Source organism: Nelusetta ayraudi, unplaced genomic scaffold (genome assembly GCF_046127955.1).
Source record: "Nelusetta ayraudi isolate G7.1 ecotype Tasmania unplaced genomic scaffold, CSIRO-AGI_Nayr_v1 ptg000109l, whole genome shotgun sequence".
Classification (NCBI taxonomy): Eukaryota; Metazoa; Chordata; class Actinopteri; order Tetraodontiformes; family Monacanthidae; genus Nelusetta; species Nelusetta ayraudi.
Genome location: NW_027466159.1, coordinates 1,297,351 through 1,314,379, shown reverse-complemented (window position 1 = coordinate 1,314,379; position 17,029 = coordinate 1,297,351). Strand labels below are relative to the sequence as shown.

General features: G+C 44.6%; 7 protein-coding genes, 1 long non-coding RNA gene and 1 other non-coding gene across 9 annotated transcripts in view; 7 read left to right on the top strand and 2 right to left on the bottom strand.

Annotated features, from left to right (window-relative positions):
- Positions 1–1,872, top strand: part of ddt (D-dopachrome tautomerase) — a 76,398-nt gene extending 74,526 nt beyond the window's left edge. Inside the window, exons 3-4 of the mRNA XM_076048834.1 lie at positions 392–567; positions 1,437–1,872. Of these exons, the coding sequence (XP_075904949.1) occupies positions 392–567; positions 1,437–1,509 (249 nt within the window). The 3' untranslated portion in view covers positions 1,510–1,872. The remainder of the gene's footprint in view (positions 1–391; positions 568–1,436) is intronic.
- The window catches only part of LOC142903286 (uncharacterized), a 153,891-nt gene that overhangs the window by 124,014 nt on the left and 12,848 nt on the right, over positions 1–17,029 (top strand). The gene's annotated exons all lie outside the window — the stretch shown is intronic.
- Positions 3,270–6,032, top strand: gstt1b (glutathione S-transferase theta 1b). Its single transcript, XM_076048820.1, has 5 exons — positions 3,270–3,534; positions 4,517–4,600; positions 4,740–4,890; positions 5,016–5,192; positions 5,728–6,032. The coding sequence occupies exons 1-5, from the start codon at positions 3,419–3,421 to the stop codon at positions 5,920–5,922; spliced, it is 723 nt and encodes a 240-aa protein (XP_075904935.1). The 5' UTR covers positions 3,270–3,418; the 3' UTR covers positions 5,923–6,032.
- trnay-gua (transfer RNA tyrosine (anticodon GUA)) lies at positions 6,375–6,463 on the top strand. Its single transcript is given in 2 exon segments — positions 6,375–6,411; positions 6,428–6,463. It is a non-coding gene; the product is annotated as a tRNA-Tyr (tRNA).
- LOC142903279 (histone H2B 1/2-like) lies at positions 7,049–7,512 on the top strand. Its single transcript, XM_076048831.1, has one exon. The coding sequence runs from the start codon at positions 7,074–7,076 to the stop codon at positions 7,446–7,448; it is 375 nt and encodes a 124-aa protein (XP_075904946.1). The 5' UTR covers positions 7,049–7,073; the 3' UTR covers positions 7,449–7,512.
- Positions 9,539–10,240, top strand: LOC142903284 (histone H4). Its single transcript, XM_076048838.1, has one exon. The coding sequence runs from the start codon at positions 9,929–9,931 to the stop codon at positions 10,238–10,240; it is 312 nt and encodes a 103-aa protein (XP_075904953.1). The 5' UTR covers positions 9,539–9,928.
- On the bottom strand, positions 12,115–12,834 carry LOC142903277 (histone H3). The gene has a single exon (XM_076048829.1). It carries the CDS (start codon positions 12,698–12,700, stop codon positions 12,290–12,292), a length of 411 nt encoding a protein of 136 aa, XP_075904944.1. The 5' UTR covers positions 12,701–12,834; the 3' UTR covers positions 12,115–12,289.
- Positions 13,045–13,543, top strand: LOC142903278 (histone H2A-like). Its single transcript, XM_076048830.1, has one exon. It carries the CDS (start codon positions 13,063–13,065, stop codon positions 13,447–13,449), a length of 387 nt encoding a protein of 128 aa, XP_075904945.1. The 5' UTR covers positions 13,045–13,062; the 3' UTR covers positions 13,450–13,543.
- LOC142903269 (histone H1-like) lies at positions 14,415–15,227 on the bottom strand. Its single transcript, XM_076048822.1, has one exon. The coding sequence runs from the start codon at positions 15,135–15,137 to the stop codon at positions 14,439–14,441; it is 699 nt and encodes a 232-aa protein (XP_075904937.1). The 5' UTR covers positions 15,138–15,227; the 3' UTR covers positions 14,415–14,438.

The following is a 17,029-nucleotide window of genomic DNA, read 5'->3' as shown; positions in this document are numbered from 1 at the left end:
AACAAACTGAAGCTTTGGGAGAGTTGAAACAAAACATAGTGAGAATGAAGCAGCAACATGTTCCCTTCTGACATGATTCTGCAGAAGGGAGATTGGGGGAGTGTCCATAGCTGTTGAATCCTGCACGCACCTGGTCACAGGTGATCAACTCAACCAAACTTCTCACACCAAACACTCTGCAGCCACTTTATAAGTAACCTAACTTGAGGTGTTTTTGATGAGTTCTGTGGACTCTGAACACTTGGTTCGCACTTGCTTGTTGTTCATTCTTCACCTTGAGCCTTCCTCTGCTCAGAGACTCGCGCTCAACCTGTGTTTTGTCAACAAAGCCTCCCTCACTTCCTGTCCAGTCCAACCTGACCCTCTCTGCTTCTATTTGGTCGCCCCCTAGCGAATGAACGTGGTGGTGAAGGCCAATCAGCCGATGCTGGTCGGCGGCTCCTGCTCCCCCTGTGTGTTGCTGTCCGTGTCGGCCATCGGCGCCACCGACAACGCCGACAAGAACAAGGAGCACAGCGCCAAGATCTTCTCCTTCCTGACCGGAGAGCTGGGCCTGGCGGAGGACAGGTGAGCTTCCGGGTATCAGATTCATCAAGCAGTCCAATCAGCTTTGTGGCTGACAGGACGACCTTTCTATTGTAAATTTTAGATTTTTATGTTGTGGACTTTTAATTTGTATTGGAAAAAAACAAACTATAAAGCCCCCAACATCAGAGATTTTTACTGCTGCGTCTCCGCTTGTTCTGATTGGCTGGTGCATCCTGATGCGTCACGAGACGTAGAGACACATAATGGGAAGTGACACAACTGCACATGCTCTATGGGGGCCTCATGATGCCAAAGTAACCAGGAGGCCATTTCAAAATGGTGGATTTTTTTGGCAAAGTTGCTAAGTAGCTACCTAGCTAACTAACAATTTCTATTGAAATGAATGGGCCGCCAGATTGGATGGTAGCCTGGTGAAGAAGCTTAGTCATCTTCATCTCAACACTTCAAGACCACAATGACCTGCGTTACTGAGACGTTATGCAGACATTTAAAATTAAAAAAAACAAAAACAAAAAACTTTTATTTATTCCCGGGCGGACAATTCAATCTACTTAGTTGAAAAATTGACTGTGTAAATATATTAGCATTTATTTTTCAGTTTTCTGCTTTTACAATCCAGGGGCTTGGTCTGATTGTATAAAGCACTTCAAGACGCCTTTGGTTGTGATTTAGCGCTGTACAAATAAAGTTTTATTATTATTTATTATTATTATAGCTAATAGCTTATATATAATAGCTTGACGTTGATCATTTAAGTTTATTTCTTGGTTGTTGTTTTTTTAATTTTCAGAGAAGACTGCCGAACGTCACTAACGACAGCTGTGCTCTCTCTCTCTCTCTTTCTCTCGCTCTCTCTCTCTTCCTCTCTCTCTCCTTCCCTCTTGCAGGATCGTCATCCTCTTCCACGCCCTGCAGCTTCACCAGGTTGGCAAGAAAGGAACTGTCATGAGCTTCCTGTGAGTGATGTCCCGCCGCCAGTGTTCTCTGAACGTTCTCATCAGACACGGGAAAAAAAACAAATACATAAAATACAAGGAATCAGCTCTAGTCTTGAAAAATAGATGAGCACTTGCACAGCACGCAGATCAGTCCAGATATTTCAAAAATATACATTTCTCTTACTGTAGTGATTTTGTGAAAATAATACTGGAACGCCGCAGTATCAGCATCTCAATGGTCAAACACATATTTTTAAGAAGTTCTTTTTTTTTTTTTTATTTAAAGATGGCTAAAAAAAAATTTTTTAAAATGTCTGTCTTGCGCCATCATGTTTGATGGACAGAACACTGATGTAAAGCAATAAACATTTTCTCACTGATGAAATGAACCTGTGTGCGTCCTTTGTGAAAAAAAAAAATGTGGACCGTCCTGACTTATAGAAAAAAAAAATTTTCTGTGTCCAAAAGTCTACAAATTGAATGTGTTTAAACGTTTTGAGTTTTTATAATGATTTTTTTTTTATCATTGATAATTCTAAATTATGAATTAATTTATATTCATATTAATATGAATATATATTTTGAATAAATAAATGATGACAATAAATAATATAATTTTATGATTAATTATTATTTTCCTAATATAATTATCAGAATGATATAAATTATTATGTATATGTAATTCATATTATAATCATAATTTAATTGTTTGCTTCTCATCAGAGGTTTTTCTTTGTGATGCATTGATGTCATCTGTTCAAATTCTAAAAGTCGAAAACGTGAACGTTGAAATTTTCTCCAGATTGGAGGAAAAAAGAGTGGAGGAAAATAATTCCATTCTGTCTCCCCTGTGTGGCAACAACAGGAGTTACATTGACACTTTTCAGACTAGTCCACACCTACTGTGATGGTACGTTGTTTTTTTTAACAAGTTCAACGAGGGTGCAAATATTCAGTGTCAGTGAATGCCGGCAGGTCCCAAAGGTCTTATTTACAAGTGGACAAGAAGGACGCAGCATCAGGACTCAGTCCAAAAACCTAAAAACCACACATCCAGGATTCAGTGCAAAGATGTGGAAGGAGGCTTATTTTAGGGCTGTAAGAGTAATGAACTAATTTCTTCTCTATTAAAAATGCAAATGTCATGTAAGTCGACAACTTTGTGGCCATACAAGTGGCCGGACACACAAAGAATGAACCAGGCAATGTGTTTTTATTTTTTGAGTTGTGATGATATAACAGTGGGTAAACTTTCACCCAGATCCCTGCAGCCTGGAAACCGTTGGTGCTGCTGGAGCGCCAATGGTTGTGCAAGAGCTCGCTGTCTGGACTCTCGTCCCACATATTAAAATGCCAAACAGGATTTGCTTAGTGAAAACAGTAATTTAACAGCCATCCAATAATAATAATAATAATAATATTAATAATAATAATTTATTTTATTTATATAGCGCTTTTCAATGACCCAAAGTTACTTTACAAATCCTCTTTCTATTGTGTTTGTTATTTATTCAATTCTTTTTTTAATGTGTCATTTTTTATTTCAGCTGGGAGAGATCTCGTTATCTCATCATGCAAATTAAAAGCAAATTCTAGTATTTTACTTGTATAGGTTTTCTTTTTTTTCTTTTTTTTCTTTTTTTTTTTTAGCAATATTTATATTTCACCGAAGGAAAAAGAGAAGGAGTAGGATAAGTAGGAGGTGGAGGAAAACAAGGAAGAGGAGGAAGAGGAGGAGGAGATAAAAGTTTCTGGGACAACCTCTGACTGCAAAGCCTGGAGTGCCAGTGGTGGCGCTGTTGGCCACTGCGTGTGACACGCCCACAAGTTCAGCTGAGCGCTTTGGACGTTCTTCACTCTGCTCTGCGGAGGAAGATTTCGCTTCGCCTCGCTTACTGAACCACTGACTGGCTGAGCGTCCCGGGAGAAGCATGGCCCTGCAGCTCTACCTGGACCTGCTCTCGCAGCCCTGCAGGTCCGTCTACATCTTCGCCAAGAAGAACAACATCCCCTTTGACTTCAAGCAAATCTCCCTGGCCGAAGGCAAGTTCACGTCCCGCCTCTTGCGTCACACAATCCTGCAAACCATTTGACTGCTCACGGGCTGTTGTTGCGGTTTTGTTTGTTTTTTTTTATTCGTTCGCTTGTTTTATTTTATTTTATTTTATTTTTTTCCTATCTGCCGTCGGGCGCCTTCTGTCTGTTCCGTTGGTGAAAAGTTCGACGGTCCAACCCTCCGGGGTCTCTTAGCGGAGTTTGTGGCTGTGCACGGGCCAGCAACCATCTAGTCTGGGGACCGTCAATCCATTTTTGACCTGGACATGATGTCAAACACTTTGATTTGAAGTTTGCTTGGGGCTAGTGACGTCAGTGTTGCTCCACCATTTATTTATTTTTATTGATTGATTTTTATTGATTGAGTGATTGATTTTACCTATGCTGTGTGTTGGTTTATTCAGAACTGCAAAACTGTGTTTCAGCAGTTATGAGTTGCATTGTTGTTAACAAGAAATTTTCAAACATTTATCATCTTCTCCAGTTATTGTTTTTGTATGTGTTTTAAGTTGGTGCTTCATTCCTACATAACCAGCTGACTTCTTCTAAGGTAGCCTTAGTCTTCTAGTTGTTGTTGTTGTTGCTGCTGTTAGGTTTCTGCACTTTTAATTGTGTATGTCTAAATATGGAAAACACGACGTGTCATCACAGATCCCCAAGATTCAAAGAATCTCTTTGATACTAATATTTTAATAGACACACAACATGAGTAGTTCTTTTCTTATCCAGTAGCTGTGACACAGCACACAGTGATGCTTTACAAATACGCCGCACCTCTTCCAAACATAGATCAGATATAATCCAGTAAATTGATGTTTAGAAAATACATAATTCCGTGTGTGTGTTGTTTTTTTAAAGACGCCCCTTCATTACGCGTGTGTGTGTGTGTGTGTGTGTGTGTGTGTGTGTGTGTGTGTGTGTGTGTGTGTGTGTGTGTGTGTGTGTGTGTGTGTGCCTTGCCTTATTTTAGGTAGCCACAAAACAGAGGAGTATGAAAAGATCACAGCAACAACAAAAGTTCCTGCCATGCAGGACGGAGACTTCTGTCTGGCTGAGAGGTGACTGCTGCAATGGCCCAACACATACATCTCTGGGCTTTATGTTTATTTATAATAATAATAATAATAATAATAATAATAATAATAATAATAATAATAATAATAATAATAATAATAATAATAATGTCTGCCCTCACAGCATTGCCATTCTGCTGTACTTGGCAGAGAAGTTTCAGACTCCGAGCCACTGGTACCCGGTGGACCTGCGGCAACGCGCTCGTGTCAACGAGTACCTGTCCTGGCAGCACTCGACCATGCGCCGGCACGGCACGAGGGTCTTCTGGCTGCAGGTGTGTTAGCTGGCAGCTGCGGTGGTGCGTCACAAACTCACTCCTCTTTGGTGACGGTTTAATCAGCTGTGTCGTTGTATTTCTATATCTTTCTCTCTTTGCCCCCTTGCTCCTTGCGCCTACAGATTGTGATTCCCCGAATCCTGGGTGAGGAGACGCCCAAGGAGAAGATCGATTCAGCCTTGGAAGATCTGAACGAGTCACTCCGGGTTTTTGAAGCAAAGTTCCTGCAGGACCGGCCCTTCATTGCTGGAGACCACCTCTCCCTGGCCGACCTGGTGGCCATCGTGGAGATCATGCAGGTTTGTAGACACAATTTCAGTTTTACATCTTTCATCCAAACCCCCTTTTTTTTTTTTTGCAAGTAAAGTATGAACACAAAACTACGTCATACAGACACAGCCAACAAGACAGTCCTCTATAATACACTTGAGTCTATTGAAATTTCAAAAATAATTTTTGGAATAATTATACAACAACATATTGTAACGTCCACTCCCGATACACGGCGTGGAGACGTCAGACAGTTTGTCGGTTTATTGCAAAAAGCCAATGCCAGAACATAACTACGAGAACACAGACTGTTACATATACAGTATATATATGCATACAGAAAGCTTTGGATCTTGTTCAGCGCTTTACAAATAAAAGTGGATTGACTGAAAAATAAGCGAACAGTTAAAAGGTATCCGACACCTGCGCCGGCGACTGGATAGATGCATCACTTCATCAGAGACCCAAAGTTTCTGTTATCTTTCCCTGAAATCACATTGCGAATGCACAGACAAGCAGCGTGCGTTCATCTTCGCCCATCTGCTCTGTGTTCCTCTCCAACAGCCAGTGGCATGTGACGTGGAGGTTTTCCAGGGAAGACCCAAACTGAGCGCCTGGCGGGACCGAGTCCGGGACGCCATCGGGACGGAGCTGTTCGACGAAGCCCACCAGAGTGTGATGGGAGCTCAAGAAAAGATCAAGATGGTGGATGTCGACAAACTACAGGGGCTGAGGCCCAGGATCAAGGTGTTCCTGTAAAAGACGAGGCCAATGCTCAGACAAATGGTGTCATGTTGTAGAGCATTACATGTAAACCTGCAGTCTCAGAGCTATAGCAGTAAGGCTCCCAATAAAGTTGTGATATCGCGTGTTGCATTGTCCATTGTTGTGTTATGTAACACAGAGGAATGTGAGATAAGTGTTCCTCCTGGAGCTCGTTTCTCTGCAGAAATGTCAAGGTCTCCCTCAAAACTTCACTGTGGACCTTCATGAAATAATCATTGAGAACTTAACTTTTAAAAAAAAAAAAAAATTAAACCCTCTGTGTGTTCTGTATGTGTTGATGAGAGCAACACACACACACACACACACACACACACACACACACACACACACACACACACACACACACACACACACACACACACACACACACACACACACACACACACACACACACACACACACACAGAGTCCCGCATGCTATAACACCTTCGATAGCTCAGTTGGTAGAGCGGAGGACTGTAGAGGGAATTGCTCAGTGATCCTTAGGTCGCTGGTTCAAATCCGGCTCGAAGGATGTCTTTTGTTTAAATTTAAATAAACGGAAAAGAGACACGCAATGTGCGTCGATTAGTCCTTTGTGTCTGTTTTTCAACATAGGTGTTCTATTGTTGCACCGTTGCGTGAAGGTATGTTTCTCGAGAACACAAGCACATACACGCACGCAAAGGCGCGAGCACACAAACAAACGTTCTTTGCTGTTTTCCCACGGTTTACATTTACGTTACACGCCTAAATATCTGCCACTGAATAAAATCGGAGCGCAGATTTCATGGATTTTTTTTTTTTTTTGGACATTCAGATGCTTTATTTTCTTTCTTCTAAAAAAAAATGCTTTTAGTGCAAAATGGCATTCCTGGCGTGTTCGTTCCATTTCTGTCACTAAAGAAACGATCTGAGCAGAGGGAGAGTTTCTCTGTTAGAAAACACTTGATTTGAGAGGGTCCGGTCTGTTGCCGGGCAGTTTTCAGTCAAAGGAGGGGAGGGGGCGCGGAAAAGTCATTTCGCATGCGAGCCGTATCCAATTAGAGGAGAGCGACCACACAGCGGACTTTGCATACAGCTTGTATAAATACAAGCCTCCCAGCGTGGGGAAACCTTTCATCGTTCTGACCAACCGCAGCAGAATGCCTGAGCCAGCCAAGTCCGCGCCCAAGAAGGGCTCCAAGAAAGCCGTGACCAAGACCGCCGGCAAAGGCGGCAAGAGGAGGAGAAAGACCAGGAGGGAGAGCTACGCCATCTACGTGTACAAGGTGCTCAAGCAGGTGCACCCCGACACCGGCATCTCGTCCAAGGCCATGAGCATCATGAACTCGTTCGTCAACGACATCTTCGAGCGCATCGGCGGCGAAGCGTCTCGTCTGGCCCACTACAACAAGAGGTCCACCATCACCTCCAGGGAGATCCAGACCGCCGTCCGCCTGCTGCTGCCCGGAGAGCTGGCCAAGCACGCTGTGTCTGAGGGCACCAAGGCCGTCACCAAGTACACCAGCTCCAAGTAAACTGGCTGTCATCACCTCAACCCTAAGGCTCTTCTAAGAGCCACCCACATCTTCAAAAGAGATTACATCTACTTGATGATCTATTGTTCAATTAGTAACTGACAATCAGAATTATGAGTTGGACCCTCCTGCGTTTCTGTTTTTGTACACGTTTGAAACTAGTGATGTTCAAGACCACTAATTTCCTTTTCGATCCGATACAGAGTAAAATTCAGACTGGTATTGGCGATACTGATACGTTGAGCATATGCATCTTAAGTGCCTGATAAATCTTAAAGAAAAAATGTAGTGCATTTAAAATTATAACTTAAAAAATACAAGACACAAGACTCACTTAGCGATTTATTTTAAAAATAAGAACCAATAAAAAAATGGCGGAAGGAAAAACAGTTCCTACCAGCAGCGTGTCATTTAGACAAGATCAATAGTTTCCACAGTATTCCTGTTAATGTACATCACCACAAAACACTGAAGTATCGAAAGTATCTATTTTCATTTGAGAATCGATTTTACAGCATAAAGATCTAGTATCTGAAGTATAGCTATTTCAGGATCGATCCGCACAACACTATTTGAAACTACTTGCTACCCGAGAATGAAATTTATGCACAAACGTTTGCTATACTACACAGACTGCTGCCTAAGTAGATGAAGGGAACCACACCAAGCTTATGACACAACAGGACAGCATGTACTAAAGAAAAGTTGTGCATAATCTAGTAGCAAAAACTTCCAGGTTAATGCCCTTCTGGAACAAGCCTGTGTATTTTAGCGTAACTGCTGAACATCAGAATGACAGTGCATGTTTGCTGCTACCACAAAAGCTTCAATTTGTTTGAGCTGAACATCAGTAGACGATCGCTGTTAGCGTTGTTCTCGAAGAAAAGCATGTTAGTTTGCCACCAAACTCTTGACAGAGCTCTGTTTTGTTTGACAGTGTTTTAGTTGAAAAGAAGAGGCTCGAGTCACTGCTGCGTGCCAGTCCCGCTGAAATACCAGGCTGACTGGTCAAAATGCAGGACACATCAGAACCAAACAGGTCTTTGAAATTAAGCTGTGCCTCTTCACTCGGGTAGATCTGAGTTAGTGAAGCTCAGTCTTCCTTCCTCCAGCCTGCAGCATCTCACAGGTTGTTTCAGTCGTTAACTTTTGTTGCGCCATCTCACAATACTGCGTCTTTACTTCTTCGTGCTTTCATGTGCCGTTAGAGGGCACCAAAATACTCAAGCCATACCAGAGAGTGGTTCGTGCCTCATTGCTAGTGATGTGCAAATCGATCCTGAAATATCGATACTTCCAATTTCAAAAATGTCCGTTTAGGATCGATTTTAATCCTAAAGTATCGATACTTTTCTAAGTGTGCACTAATTTGGAGTTAACAGGTATTTTTTTCCCGCTGTTTAAACTACTTATTCCGTGCCAGTTACAGGGACTATGTTCCATATACTTCCGCCTGTGAGGCGAACTATGGCTGTGTATAAAACAAACACCCTGTCCGAGCTCACGTGACCCGCACACACGTTTCCACTGACTGAGAAGGTGGCACGAGAGTCGCAGAGGAGAGATGGCGCAAAGAAAAAGGAGTTACGTGTGGAGCTTTTTTGCTTCAAAAAGCGGCAACGGCGCTGCATGCGACGTACGTCGCAAGATTGTGAGGTACTGTGGCAACACCACCAACCTTATCAAACATTTAAAAAACAATCACATTGCTCAATATGAAGAGGTGATGCAGCAGCGGAGTGAAGGAGAGCAAAGCACATGTGGCGCTCACACGAGACAGACATCACTGTCCAAGTCCTTTGGAGCTGGCACTGGCAGGCAGTACCCAGGTACAAAGACAGATTAATTTAAAGTCAATGTCAATGTTTATCACAGTCCTTGCAAACACCGGACTGAAAATCAGTGGTATCGCACACACACAAACACATAGAGAGGATTTTTTTACAGATTATGATATTATATAATATTATATTATTATTAAGTATCGGTATCGGATCGGTATTGCCGATACCAGCCTGAATTTTACTCAGTATCGGATCGGAAAGAAGATTGCCAGTATCAAACATCACTACTCATTGAGGATGTAGGGCAGAGCTAAATGAGGAAATACGCTCAGCCGTCTTGCGGTTGGCGTCGCGCAGCTCCAGCACCCTGGGCAGAGACAGCGGCTCAGCTGCTTTTTGGACGCCCCTGCAAGCAATCACAGAGCGTCCTGCGGCCCTCGAGCTGCTCACCTATTTACAGAACATAGGACACTCTTGTTTCTCACCTGTGTCCTCACTCTTGACACGCAATTCTCGTTGCTACTCGGTAGGTGGCGTGCAACGCACGACAGTGTGGGGCTAAACAGCGCCTCCACGGAAAGCCCCGGGAGGGCAGCTGTTTGGTCGCGGCTTTCAACTAGGTCCGTACACGGACCTTATATAACGCCACATGGACGACTTTCGAATCACTTACGTTCTGCAACTAGAACAGTAAACATGAGTGGTAGAGGCAAAGGAGGCAAGGGACTCGGAAAAGGAGGCGCCAAGCGTCACCGCAAGGTTCTCCGTGATAACATCCAGGGAATCACTAAACCCGCCATCCGCCGTCTGGCTCGCCGCGGTGGAGTCAAGCGAATCTCCGGTCTCATCTACGAGGAGACTCGCGGTGTGCTCAAGGTCTTCCTGGAGAACGTTATCCGCGACGCCGTCACTTACACCGAGCACGCCAAGAGGAAGACTGTGACCGCCATGGATGTGGTGTATGCCCTCAAGAGGCAGGGCCGCACTCTGTACGGCTTCGGCGGTTAAATACGTTGAACCTAAAGTCAACTTCAAACCAAAGGCTCTTTTAAGAGCCAACCAAATCTTCTTCAAAGAGCTATTGACCTGATCGTAGTTGTAATTATGTGTACTGATCTTCCTGTTAAAACCTCATTACTTTTAAGGTGTACACACACACACACACTTAAATAATGCAGATAGTTGTGAAACAAATATCTTATCTATAGAACATGATCAATATTTGTACAGTCTGAGCAAATTATTACATTGATCACACAATATCATGTCACGATTCTTCTTCTGTGGTGCCACTTACTGTTTTAGTGGACTAGACAGTGGACAAGAACTTGGTATACCGACGGTAACAGGACTTGTGGTATCGAACTTCCATGGCCACGCAATCTTTATCGTCAATATGCAAAAGAATCCCAGTTTCTTCCTTCATCTAGCAGCTTCCTGCAACAGACCTTTTAATGAATGACGATAGTTATATGATGTCTGCCTATATCTGTGTGTGTATATACAGAATGCATGCACACACACACACAGTACATTGTTTGTGTGTGTGAAAGAGGGAGAGGTTTTTTTTACACACCTGATAACGTATGAGCCAGTGTAAGCTGATCCTTTGTGCGTATTGCAAGTCACGGTGATGTATTTTTCTACTTTCTTACATATGATGGACAAGGCAGGCAGGACAGGACAAGAGGAAACAATAGGTAGACACATCATGGACCGGAGTTTCTTTCTCGGACATTGACTTGCTGATCCTGAGGTGTTGCTGGCATCGCATGTTGGCACACACTCGCCTCCCGGTGTTTCATTGACATCTGAATGCTGTCTTGAGTGTTTCTCTGCTGCACCCAAGCGCTTCCCCCCCGCCCCCCTTTTTTTATATCAATGAATTGCCTGTAGCAGGTCGCATGAAACCCAGCGTCTCCGGGAACATTATCAAAGTCAATACCGAGACACGAGAGATTTTTACAAATTTTCTGATAATCCCCCCTCTGAACTGCCGGAAAAGCGCATACAGGGCGCAGCCATCTTTGATGTTTTGCTCTTTTATTGGCCTAGCAGGTTACATGTGACTCAAACCGCGGCACGCATGACAACAATATCATTACGCGAGTAAAATAAATAGTAGACTTTAAATAGATTTTATAAAAACTACAGGATAACAAATGGAGAACTTTGACCCTCTTTCCCAGGACCTATATATCTTTGTAACTGACTAAAAAGATTTTAGTGGCCCGTATGTCGGAACGGGATGAAATGATACGGCCGTAAAGTGAATTACGGCCTATTTCGAAGAGCATAACATTGAAATTCATATACTTAAGACAAATAGAAACTGAGCTGAAATGCTGTGCCACAACCATGAAATCTCCTTATATGGTAAACACATGGATTCTATAGTTTGAATTATGCCCATCATTAAAATTAAATAATTAATGTTCATGATATCAATAATTAACATTTAAAAAATTCAAAAGAAAAAGCAGCTTTCAGATGTCGTGGATGATTGGTTAATTTATCAAACTCGCCAAGAGATGGAAACGTGACGTCACATATGTATATATGGGTTTCACACACAAACCAAAGACCTGCCATATAAACAACTTGCGTGTTTTTTTGCCATGGCTTGTTTTAACCAGTGTTAAAGTAAAGCAATTAGAAAAAATTAGTGCAGAGAGGAAGCCAGTAAAAACGGGGGCAGAAACTGCAACAAACAAATTACAAAAGAATTATCAAGATTAAAAATAAAAGCAAGCAATGCGCTATACGATATGTACTACCATAATTTCCAAACCAAAGAAAAACCCTCACTCAAGTGAGGGTTTTTCTTTGGTTTGAAATTTGGAAAGAAAAAAAAAATTTAAGCGTTGCACACCCAAATATTGCACTTTACGACCATCATTTGCCTTAATGTTCCTGAGTGAATATTGTTTGGTAGACTGTAGTTGTATCTGTGACACTTGCTGCCATAATACATACACAAATAGGAATGAAGTTGTCTTTTGTGAAGTGTTGAGTGGCTCTTAAAAGAGCCGTTGTGTCGAGTAGAGGGGAGACGCTTTAAGCCCTCTCTCCACGGATGCGGCGAGCCAGCTGGATGTCTTTGGGCATGATGGTGACTCTCTTGGCGTGAATGGCGCACAGGTTGGTGTCCTCGAAGAGCCCCACGAGGTAAGCCTCGCTGGCCTCCTGCAGAGCCATGACGGCCGAGCTCTGGAAGCGCAGGTCGGTCTTGAAGTCCTGCGCGATCTCTCTGACGAGGCGCTGGAAGGGCAGCTTGCGGATGAGCAGCTCGGTGGACTTCTGGTAGCGACGGATCTCCCTGAGAGCCACGGTACCGGGCCTGTAACGGTGAGGCTTCTTCACGCCGCCGGTGGCCGGGGCGCTCTTGCGGGCAGCCTTGGTGGCCAGCTGCTTCCTGGGAGCTTTGCCTCCGGTGGACTTACGGGCGGTTTGCTTGGTTCTTGCCATGCTAAATTTTGCTGTCGAGTCGTTGCTCAAAGTAACTCGTGGAAGAGACAATCGCTCTTTTTAAACGCTCCGAGCGGCTGCAGCGCCGTGACGCAGCGGCAGCTGCCTGGCTGCTGATTGGATCGGCCACCTTGCACCTCCTCTCCCCCGCCGGTGGGGTCGTCGCACAGTCGGACGCTCTGCTTCCTATTGGCGGAGAGGTGAGCGGGGCAGTCCGCCAAAATTGGAAGGCGGCCCGCTTCCTGCAGGCTTCTCCGGGTTGGTCAGGCACGAGGCGCCCCTCGAGCTCCAACATATAAGGAAGACTTTGTCCCTGGGCTCGCCACATTTTCTCTGCGATCTCCCGAGAAAGTTCAACGAGCATGAGTGGAAGAGGCAAAACCGGCGGCAAGGCCAGAGCGAAGGCCAAGACCCGCTCCTCCAGAGCCGGGCTGCAGTTCCCAGTGGGCAGAGTCCACAGACTGCTGCGCAAAGGCAACTACGCCCAGCGAGTGGGCGCCGGTGCCCCGGTCTACCTGGCCGCCGTGCTCGAGTACCTGACCGCTGAGATCCTGGAGTTGGCCGGCAACGCTGCCCGCGACAACAAGAAGACTCGCATCATCCCGCGTCACCTGCAGCTGGCGGTGCGCAACGACGAGGAGCTCAACAAGCTGCTGGGCGGCGTCACCATCGCTCAGGGCGGTGTGCTGCCCAACATCCAGGCCGTTCTCTTGCCCAAGAAGACCGAGAAGCCCGCCAAGAGCAAGTAAACTGCTCCTCCTGCTACTGCAACTACTGCAGCAACAACAACACAACGGCTCTTCTAAGAGCCACACACTTCTCTAGTAAAGACTTGACACTCTTCCTACACTTGTATTTTGGAATGCATAGTTTTCATGAAAGGAAAATAATACAGAATAAATTAGCCATAATCAGTATTTAGTATCCTTTCAAGTGGCGTCTGCAAGTCATTTATACAAACTACTTGACCTTTAGTTTGCAAAGAAATCAATGCTTCTCCTTCAACTAGTATTGTGCTTTTAGGAAAAAAAGCAAAATGCCACAGCTGTACGGACACCAACTGCTGAGAAAAACTTAGACTCAAGACTGTAAAATATGTCCCTTTTACTAGTAGTCTGTTCCAAATAACTTGAAAATCATATTGAAATAGAACTTCAGATAACTAAAATCAAATCTGGCTGGCCCAAGTATTAAAATGGAAGTGCTGAGGTGACTTAAAAACTTGCAGTAACAGTGAAATAACCAGTGCGTTAATTCAAGGTGACATGTTACTTTGAACTTCCATTCCACCTTAGTGAAAGTCCCTGTTTGTTCATTTAAGATGAGGGTGATGATGTTTTTCTTGCTGGCCCAAGAATTGAAATTGAACTGCTGAGGTGACGTTGAAAAAGTGTCACCATGAATACAGTAGCAGTGAAATAAGCTTGTGCACGTTTAATGATTGAACTTGACATGTGGCTTCCCTTCCACCTTAGTGAAATGTTCTTTTCTAATAAGTTAAAAATGAGCACATGGGTAAAATGTCTTAAATCAATGTCTTACACATTGGGTACCTATTTGCTCCTGCTTGTTAATTTAGTGCAAGTTATTTTTGTTGACTGACACAATGGTCCAGCATACAAGCTGAATGCTAGGGAGAGGGAATGTTGCCTTTACACAAGATGTGTGTGGCTCTTAGAAGAGCCTTTGGGTGAGTGGAAGAGAAGAAGAGTGGTTGTGGTTGTTTTTTCCTTTTTTTTTACTTCTTCTTGGGTGCTGCCTTCTTGGCTTTGGGCTTGGCCACCTTCTTGGCGGGGGACTTCTTGGCTGCTGGCGCCTTCTTGGCTGGCTTCTTGGGGCTCTTGGTGGTCTTCTTGGCTGCCGCCGCCTTCTTGGGAGTTGCTGCTTTCTTGGGCTTCTTGGGAGACTTCTTGGCTGCGGGCTTCTTGGCCGCCGCGGCCGCCTTGGGCTTCTTAGCAGCGGCTTTCTTGGCTGCGGGCTTCTTAGCTTTAGCAGGCGACTTCTTGACCGCAGCGGGCTTCTTCTTCTTGGGCTCGGCGGCCTTCTTGGCCAGCTTGAAGGAGCCCGAAGCGCCGGTGCCCTTGGTCTGGATCAGGGTTCCCTTGACGACCAGAGCCTTGATGGCGATCTTGACGCGGGACTTGTTCTTCTCCACGTCGTAGCCTCCGTTGCCCAGATGCTTCTTCAGGGCTGCGGTAGAAACGCCTTTGCGGTCCTTGGACTCGGTCACGGCCTTGACGATGAGTTCCTGCACGCTGGGGCCGCTCCTCGACGGCTTCGGCGCCGACTTCTTCTTGGCCGCTTTGGCCGGAGTGGCGGCGGCTGCTGGAGCGGGAGCGACTTCTGCCATGGTTTCTAGTCTGCGAGGACACACTGAGCTGAACACAGAGACAACAATGTCCGATTCCCACCAGGAAGCGGCACTTAAACACACCATGAGAACCGTAGAGAGTCAACCCAGGCCGCTGCCTCTCCCGCGCTCTGCACGCAGCGGCACTTTGTGTTTTCTCCTCCCGATAAAAACGTGAAAAAACAAAGATTGGAGCAGTGACCGAGGCCGACTGTCACACGAGCCGACAGCGGACGTTTCTACCTTCATTTCAAAGTGGTGTTGAGCTCCGTTGCGACCTGGGTTTCATTCACACAGCCTCCAAACATCACGGACTCGCCGCTGCGAGCAGCGCACAGCAGCGACTCTTGGCACTGTTTTACGTGATAAAACGTTGAAAAGTGCAACCGAGTTTCGTCCAAACAAGTTTGCCTGCTATTAAACACGTTTACGAAGACAACCAAGTTAAAAAGAACCACATGCGAATGATGGGTGAATAATAAATGTCACTTTTGGTGGCGGCAGCAAACACAACGGCCGTGGCTCCATGGTCAGCCTGATCTCGGCAGAGCTGCTCACAAAGTTTGTGACGCTCACCTCGTGTTATGAACATAAATCAACTGTTTGTTGGAGACCATCGTCACACTGATGCATCGATACGTGAGATTTATCATTACTATAATGAACATGGTCGAGATAAGTCAAAGTATTTGCTTTCCATATAGCGCTGTCATCCAGAAGTGGAGATCACAGTTGTGATTATACAAAGTATTTTTGTATAAAGTATAAGTGTGTTGTTATTATTATTACAAAAGAAAAAGATCCAAACCAAAAAGTCTCACTAATAAATTGTTTTTAGATTTGTTTTTTGTTTCTTTTTTTTGAACGAGCAAATCATCATTGAGGTTTCAGAGCTCAGGCATTTTATTTTCAAGTGAATTATCTGCGAATTTCTAAGTCCTGCAACAGAGTCTAAAAAAAAAAATTCTTGGCTCAGACGCTGCCAGTGTACAGTCTCACACATGCATTTTGGTCTTGTCCCCATATATTGGACAGCTACTTTGTAAAACTCTCAAGATCAAAGGGGACTCTACGGCCCTCCCCGATTCAAGACATTTTTGGTGTAGTTGATGAATCCTTATGTCTCAATTGGACATCATTGCAGTTCCATTTCTTATAATAAATTACAGGTTGACAGAGAGGCTCGATCAATAAGTTTTATTTAAAATGGGAAGCGTCTCCGAATGTGTGTCGCAGCTTAGTGTGTGATTGGAAGTGAGTGAATGTGAGCGGGAAGAAGAAGCAGCGCACGAGAGAGCGGCTGAGTGCATGAATGGTAGCGGCGACCAGGACAGGTAGCGAGCGAGTTACAGTGCGGAAAGACAATAAACCCCTGTCTCATCAGCAACACGTCCTCCTTTCTGTGTGTGCCACCGCTTCAACAAGTGTGGGGGTCACAGTTTGTTCAATGGTATTAACCCCGAAGGAAGCACGGTACGTCTGCCCTGGAGAAGACGAATCTCCCCTCTGTCTCCCGACCACGGGCCGGACCGAAAGCAGGAACGCTTAACACTGTCACATTTTAGAAATGCATTTATTTAAAACATACGACACATACATATGTACATATGAGTGATGCAGCAACAATGAATTATTTTGTTTCATACTGTTGACTTGTATCAAAACACCGTCTTAGAGAAAATGTAGACGCTGAAACCATCACCCGAGTCTCACAGTCGTTCCTCATTATGTACGCCGGTCCCAGGAGTTGACCGTGCGCGTGCAGCACATCAGGGTGGCCAGGATGGCGTCGGTGTCCAAGTAAGCAAGGAACTTCTGATTGGACGGATTGGAGAATTTGTAAAATAAAATGAAAAAAAATACGGCAGTGGACTGGGTGGATTACAGTCACTTGTAGAGATGCTTCATCTACTCGACAGTCACCTTTAACTAAGATAGCAAAAACTTAGAGTCACGCTTAGCTCCCACGATTAGCCGTT

Coding starts and splice junctions, on each gene's coding strand:
- LOC142903279 (XM_076048831.1), top strand. CDS start 7,074: ATGCCTGAGCCAGCCAAGTCCGCGCCCAAGAAGGGCTCCAAGAAAGCC.
- gstt1b (XM_076048820.1), top strand. CDS start 3,419: ATGGCCCTGCAGCTCTACCTGGACCTGCTCTCGCAGCCCTGCAGGTCC. Junction 4,601..4,739: donor GACTTCTGTCTGGCTGAGAG/GTGACTGCTGCA, acceptor CTGCCCTCACAG/CATTGCCATTCTGCTGTACT. Junction 4,891..5,015: donor CGAGGGTCTTCTGGCTGCAG/GTGTGTTAGCTG, acceptor TTGCGCCTACAG/ATTGTGATTCCCCGAATCCT.
- LOC142903284 (XM_076048838.1), top strand. CDS start 9,929: ATGAGTGGTAGAGGCAAAGGAGGCAAGGGACTCGGAAAAGGAGGCGCC.
- LOC142903278 (XM_076048830.1), top strand. CDS start 13,063: ATGAGTGGAAGAGGCAAAACCGGCGGCAAGGCCAGAGCGAAGGCCAAG.
- LOC142903269 (XM_076048822.1), bottom strand. CDS start 15,137: ATGGTGTGTTTAAGTGCCGCTTCCTGGTGGGAATCGGACATTGTTGTC.
- LOC142903277 (XM_076048829.1), bottom strand. CDS start 12,700: ATGGCAAGAACCAAGCAAACCGCCCGTAAGTCCACCGGAGGCAAAGCT.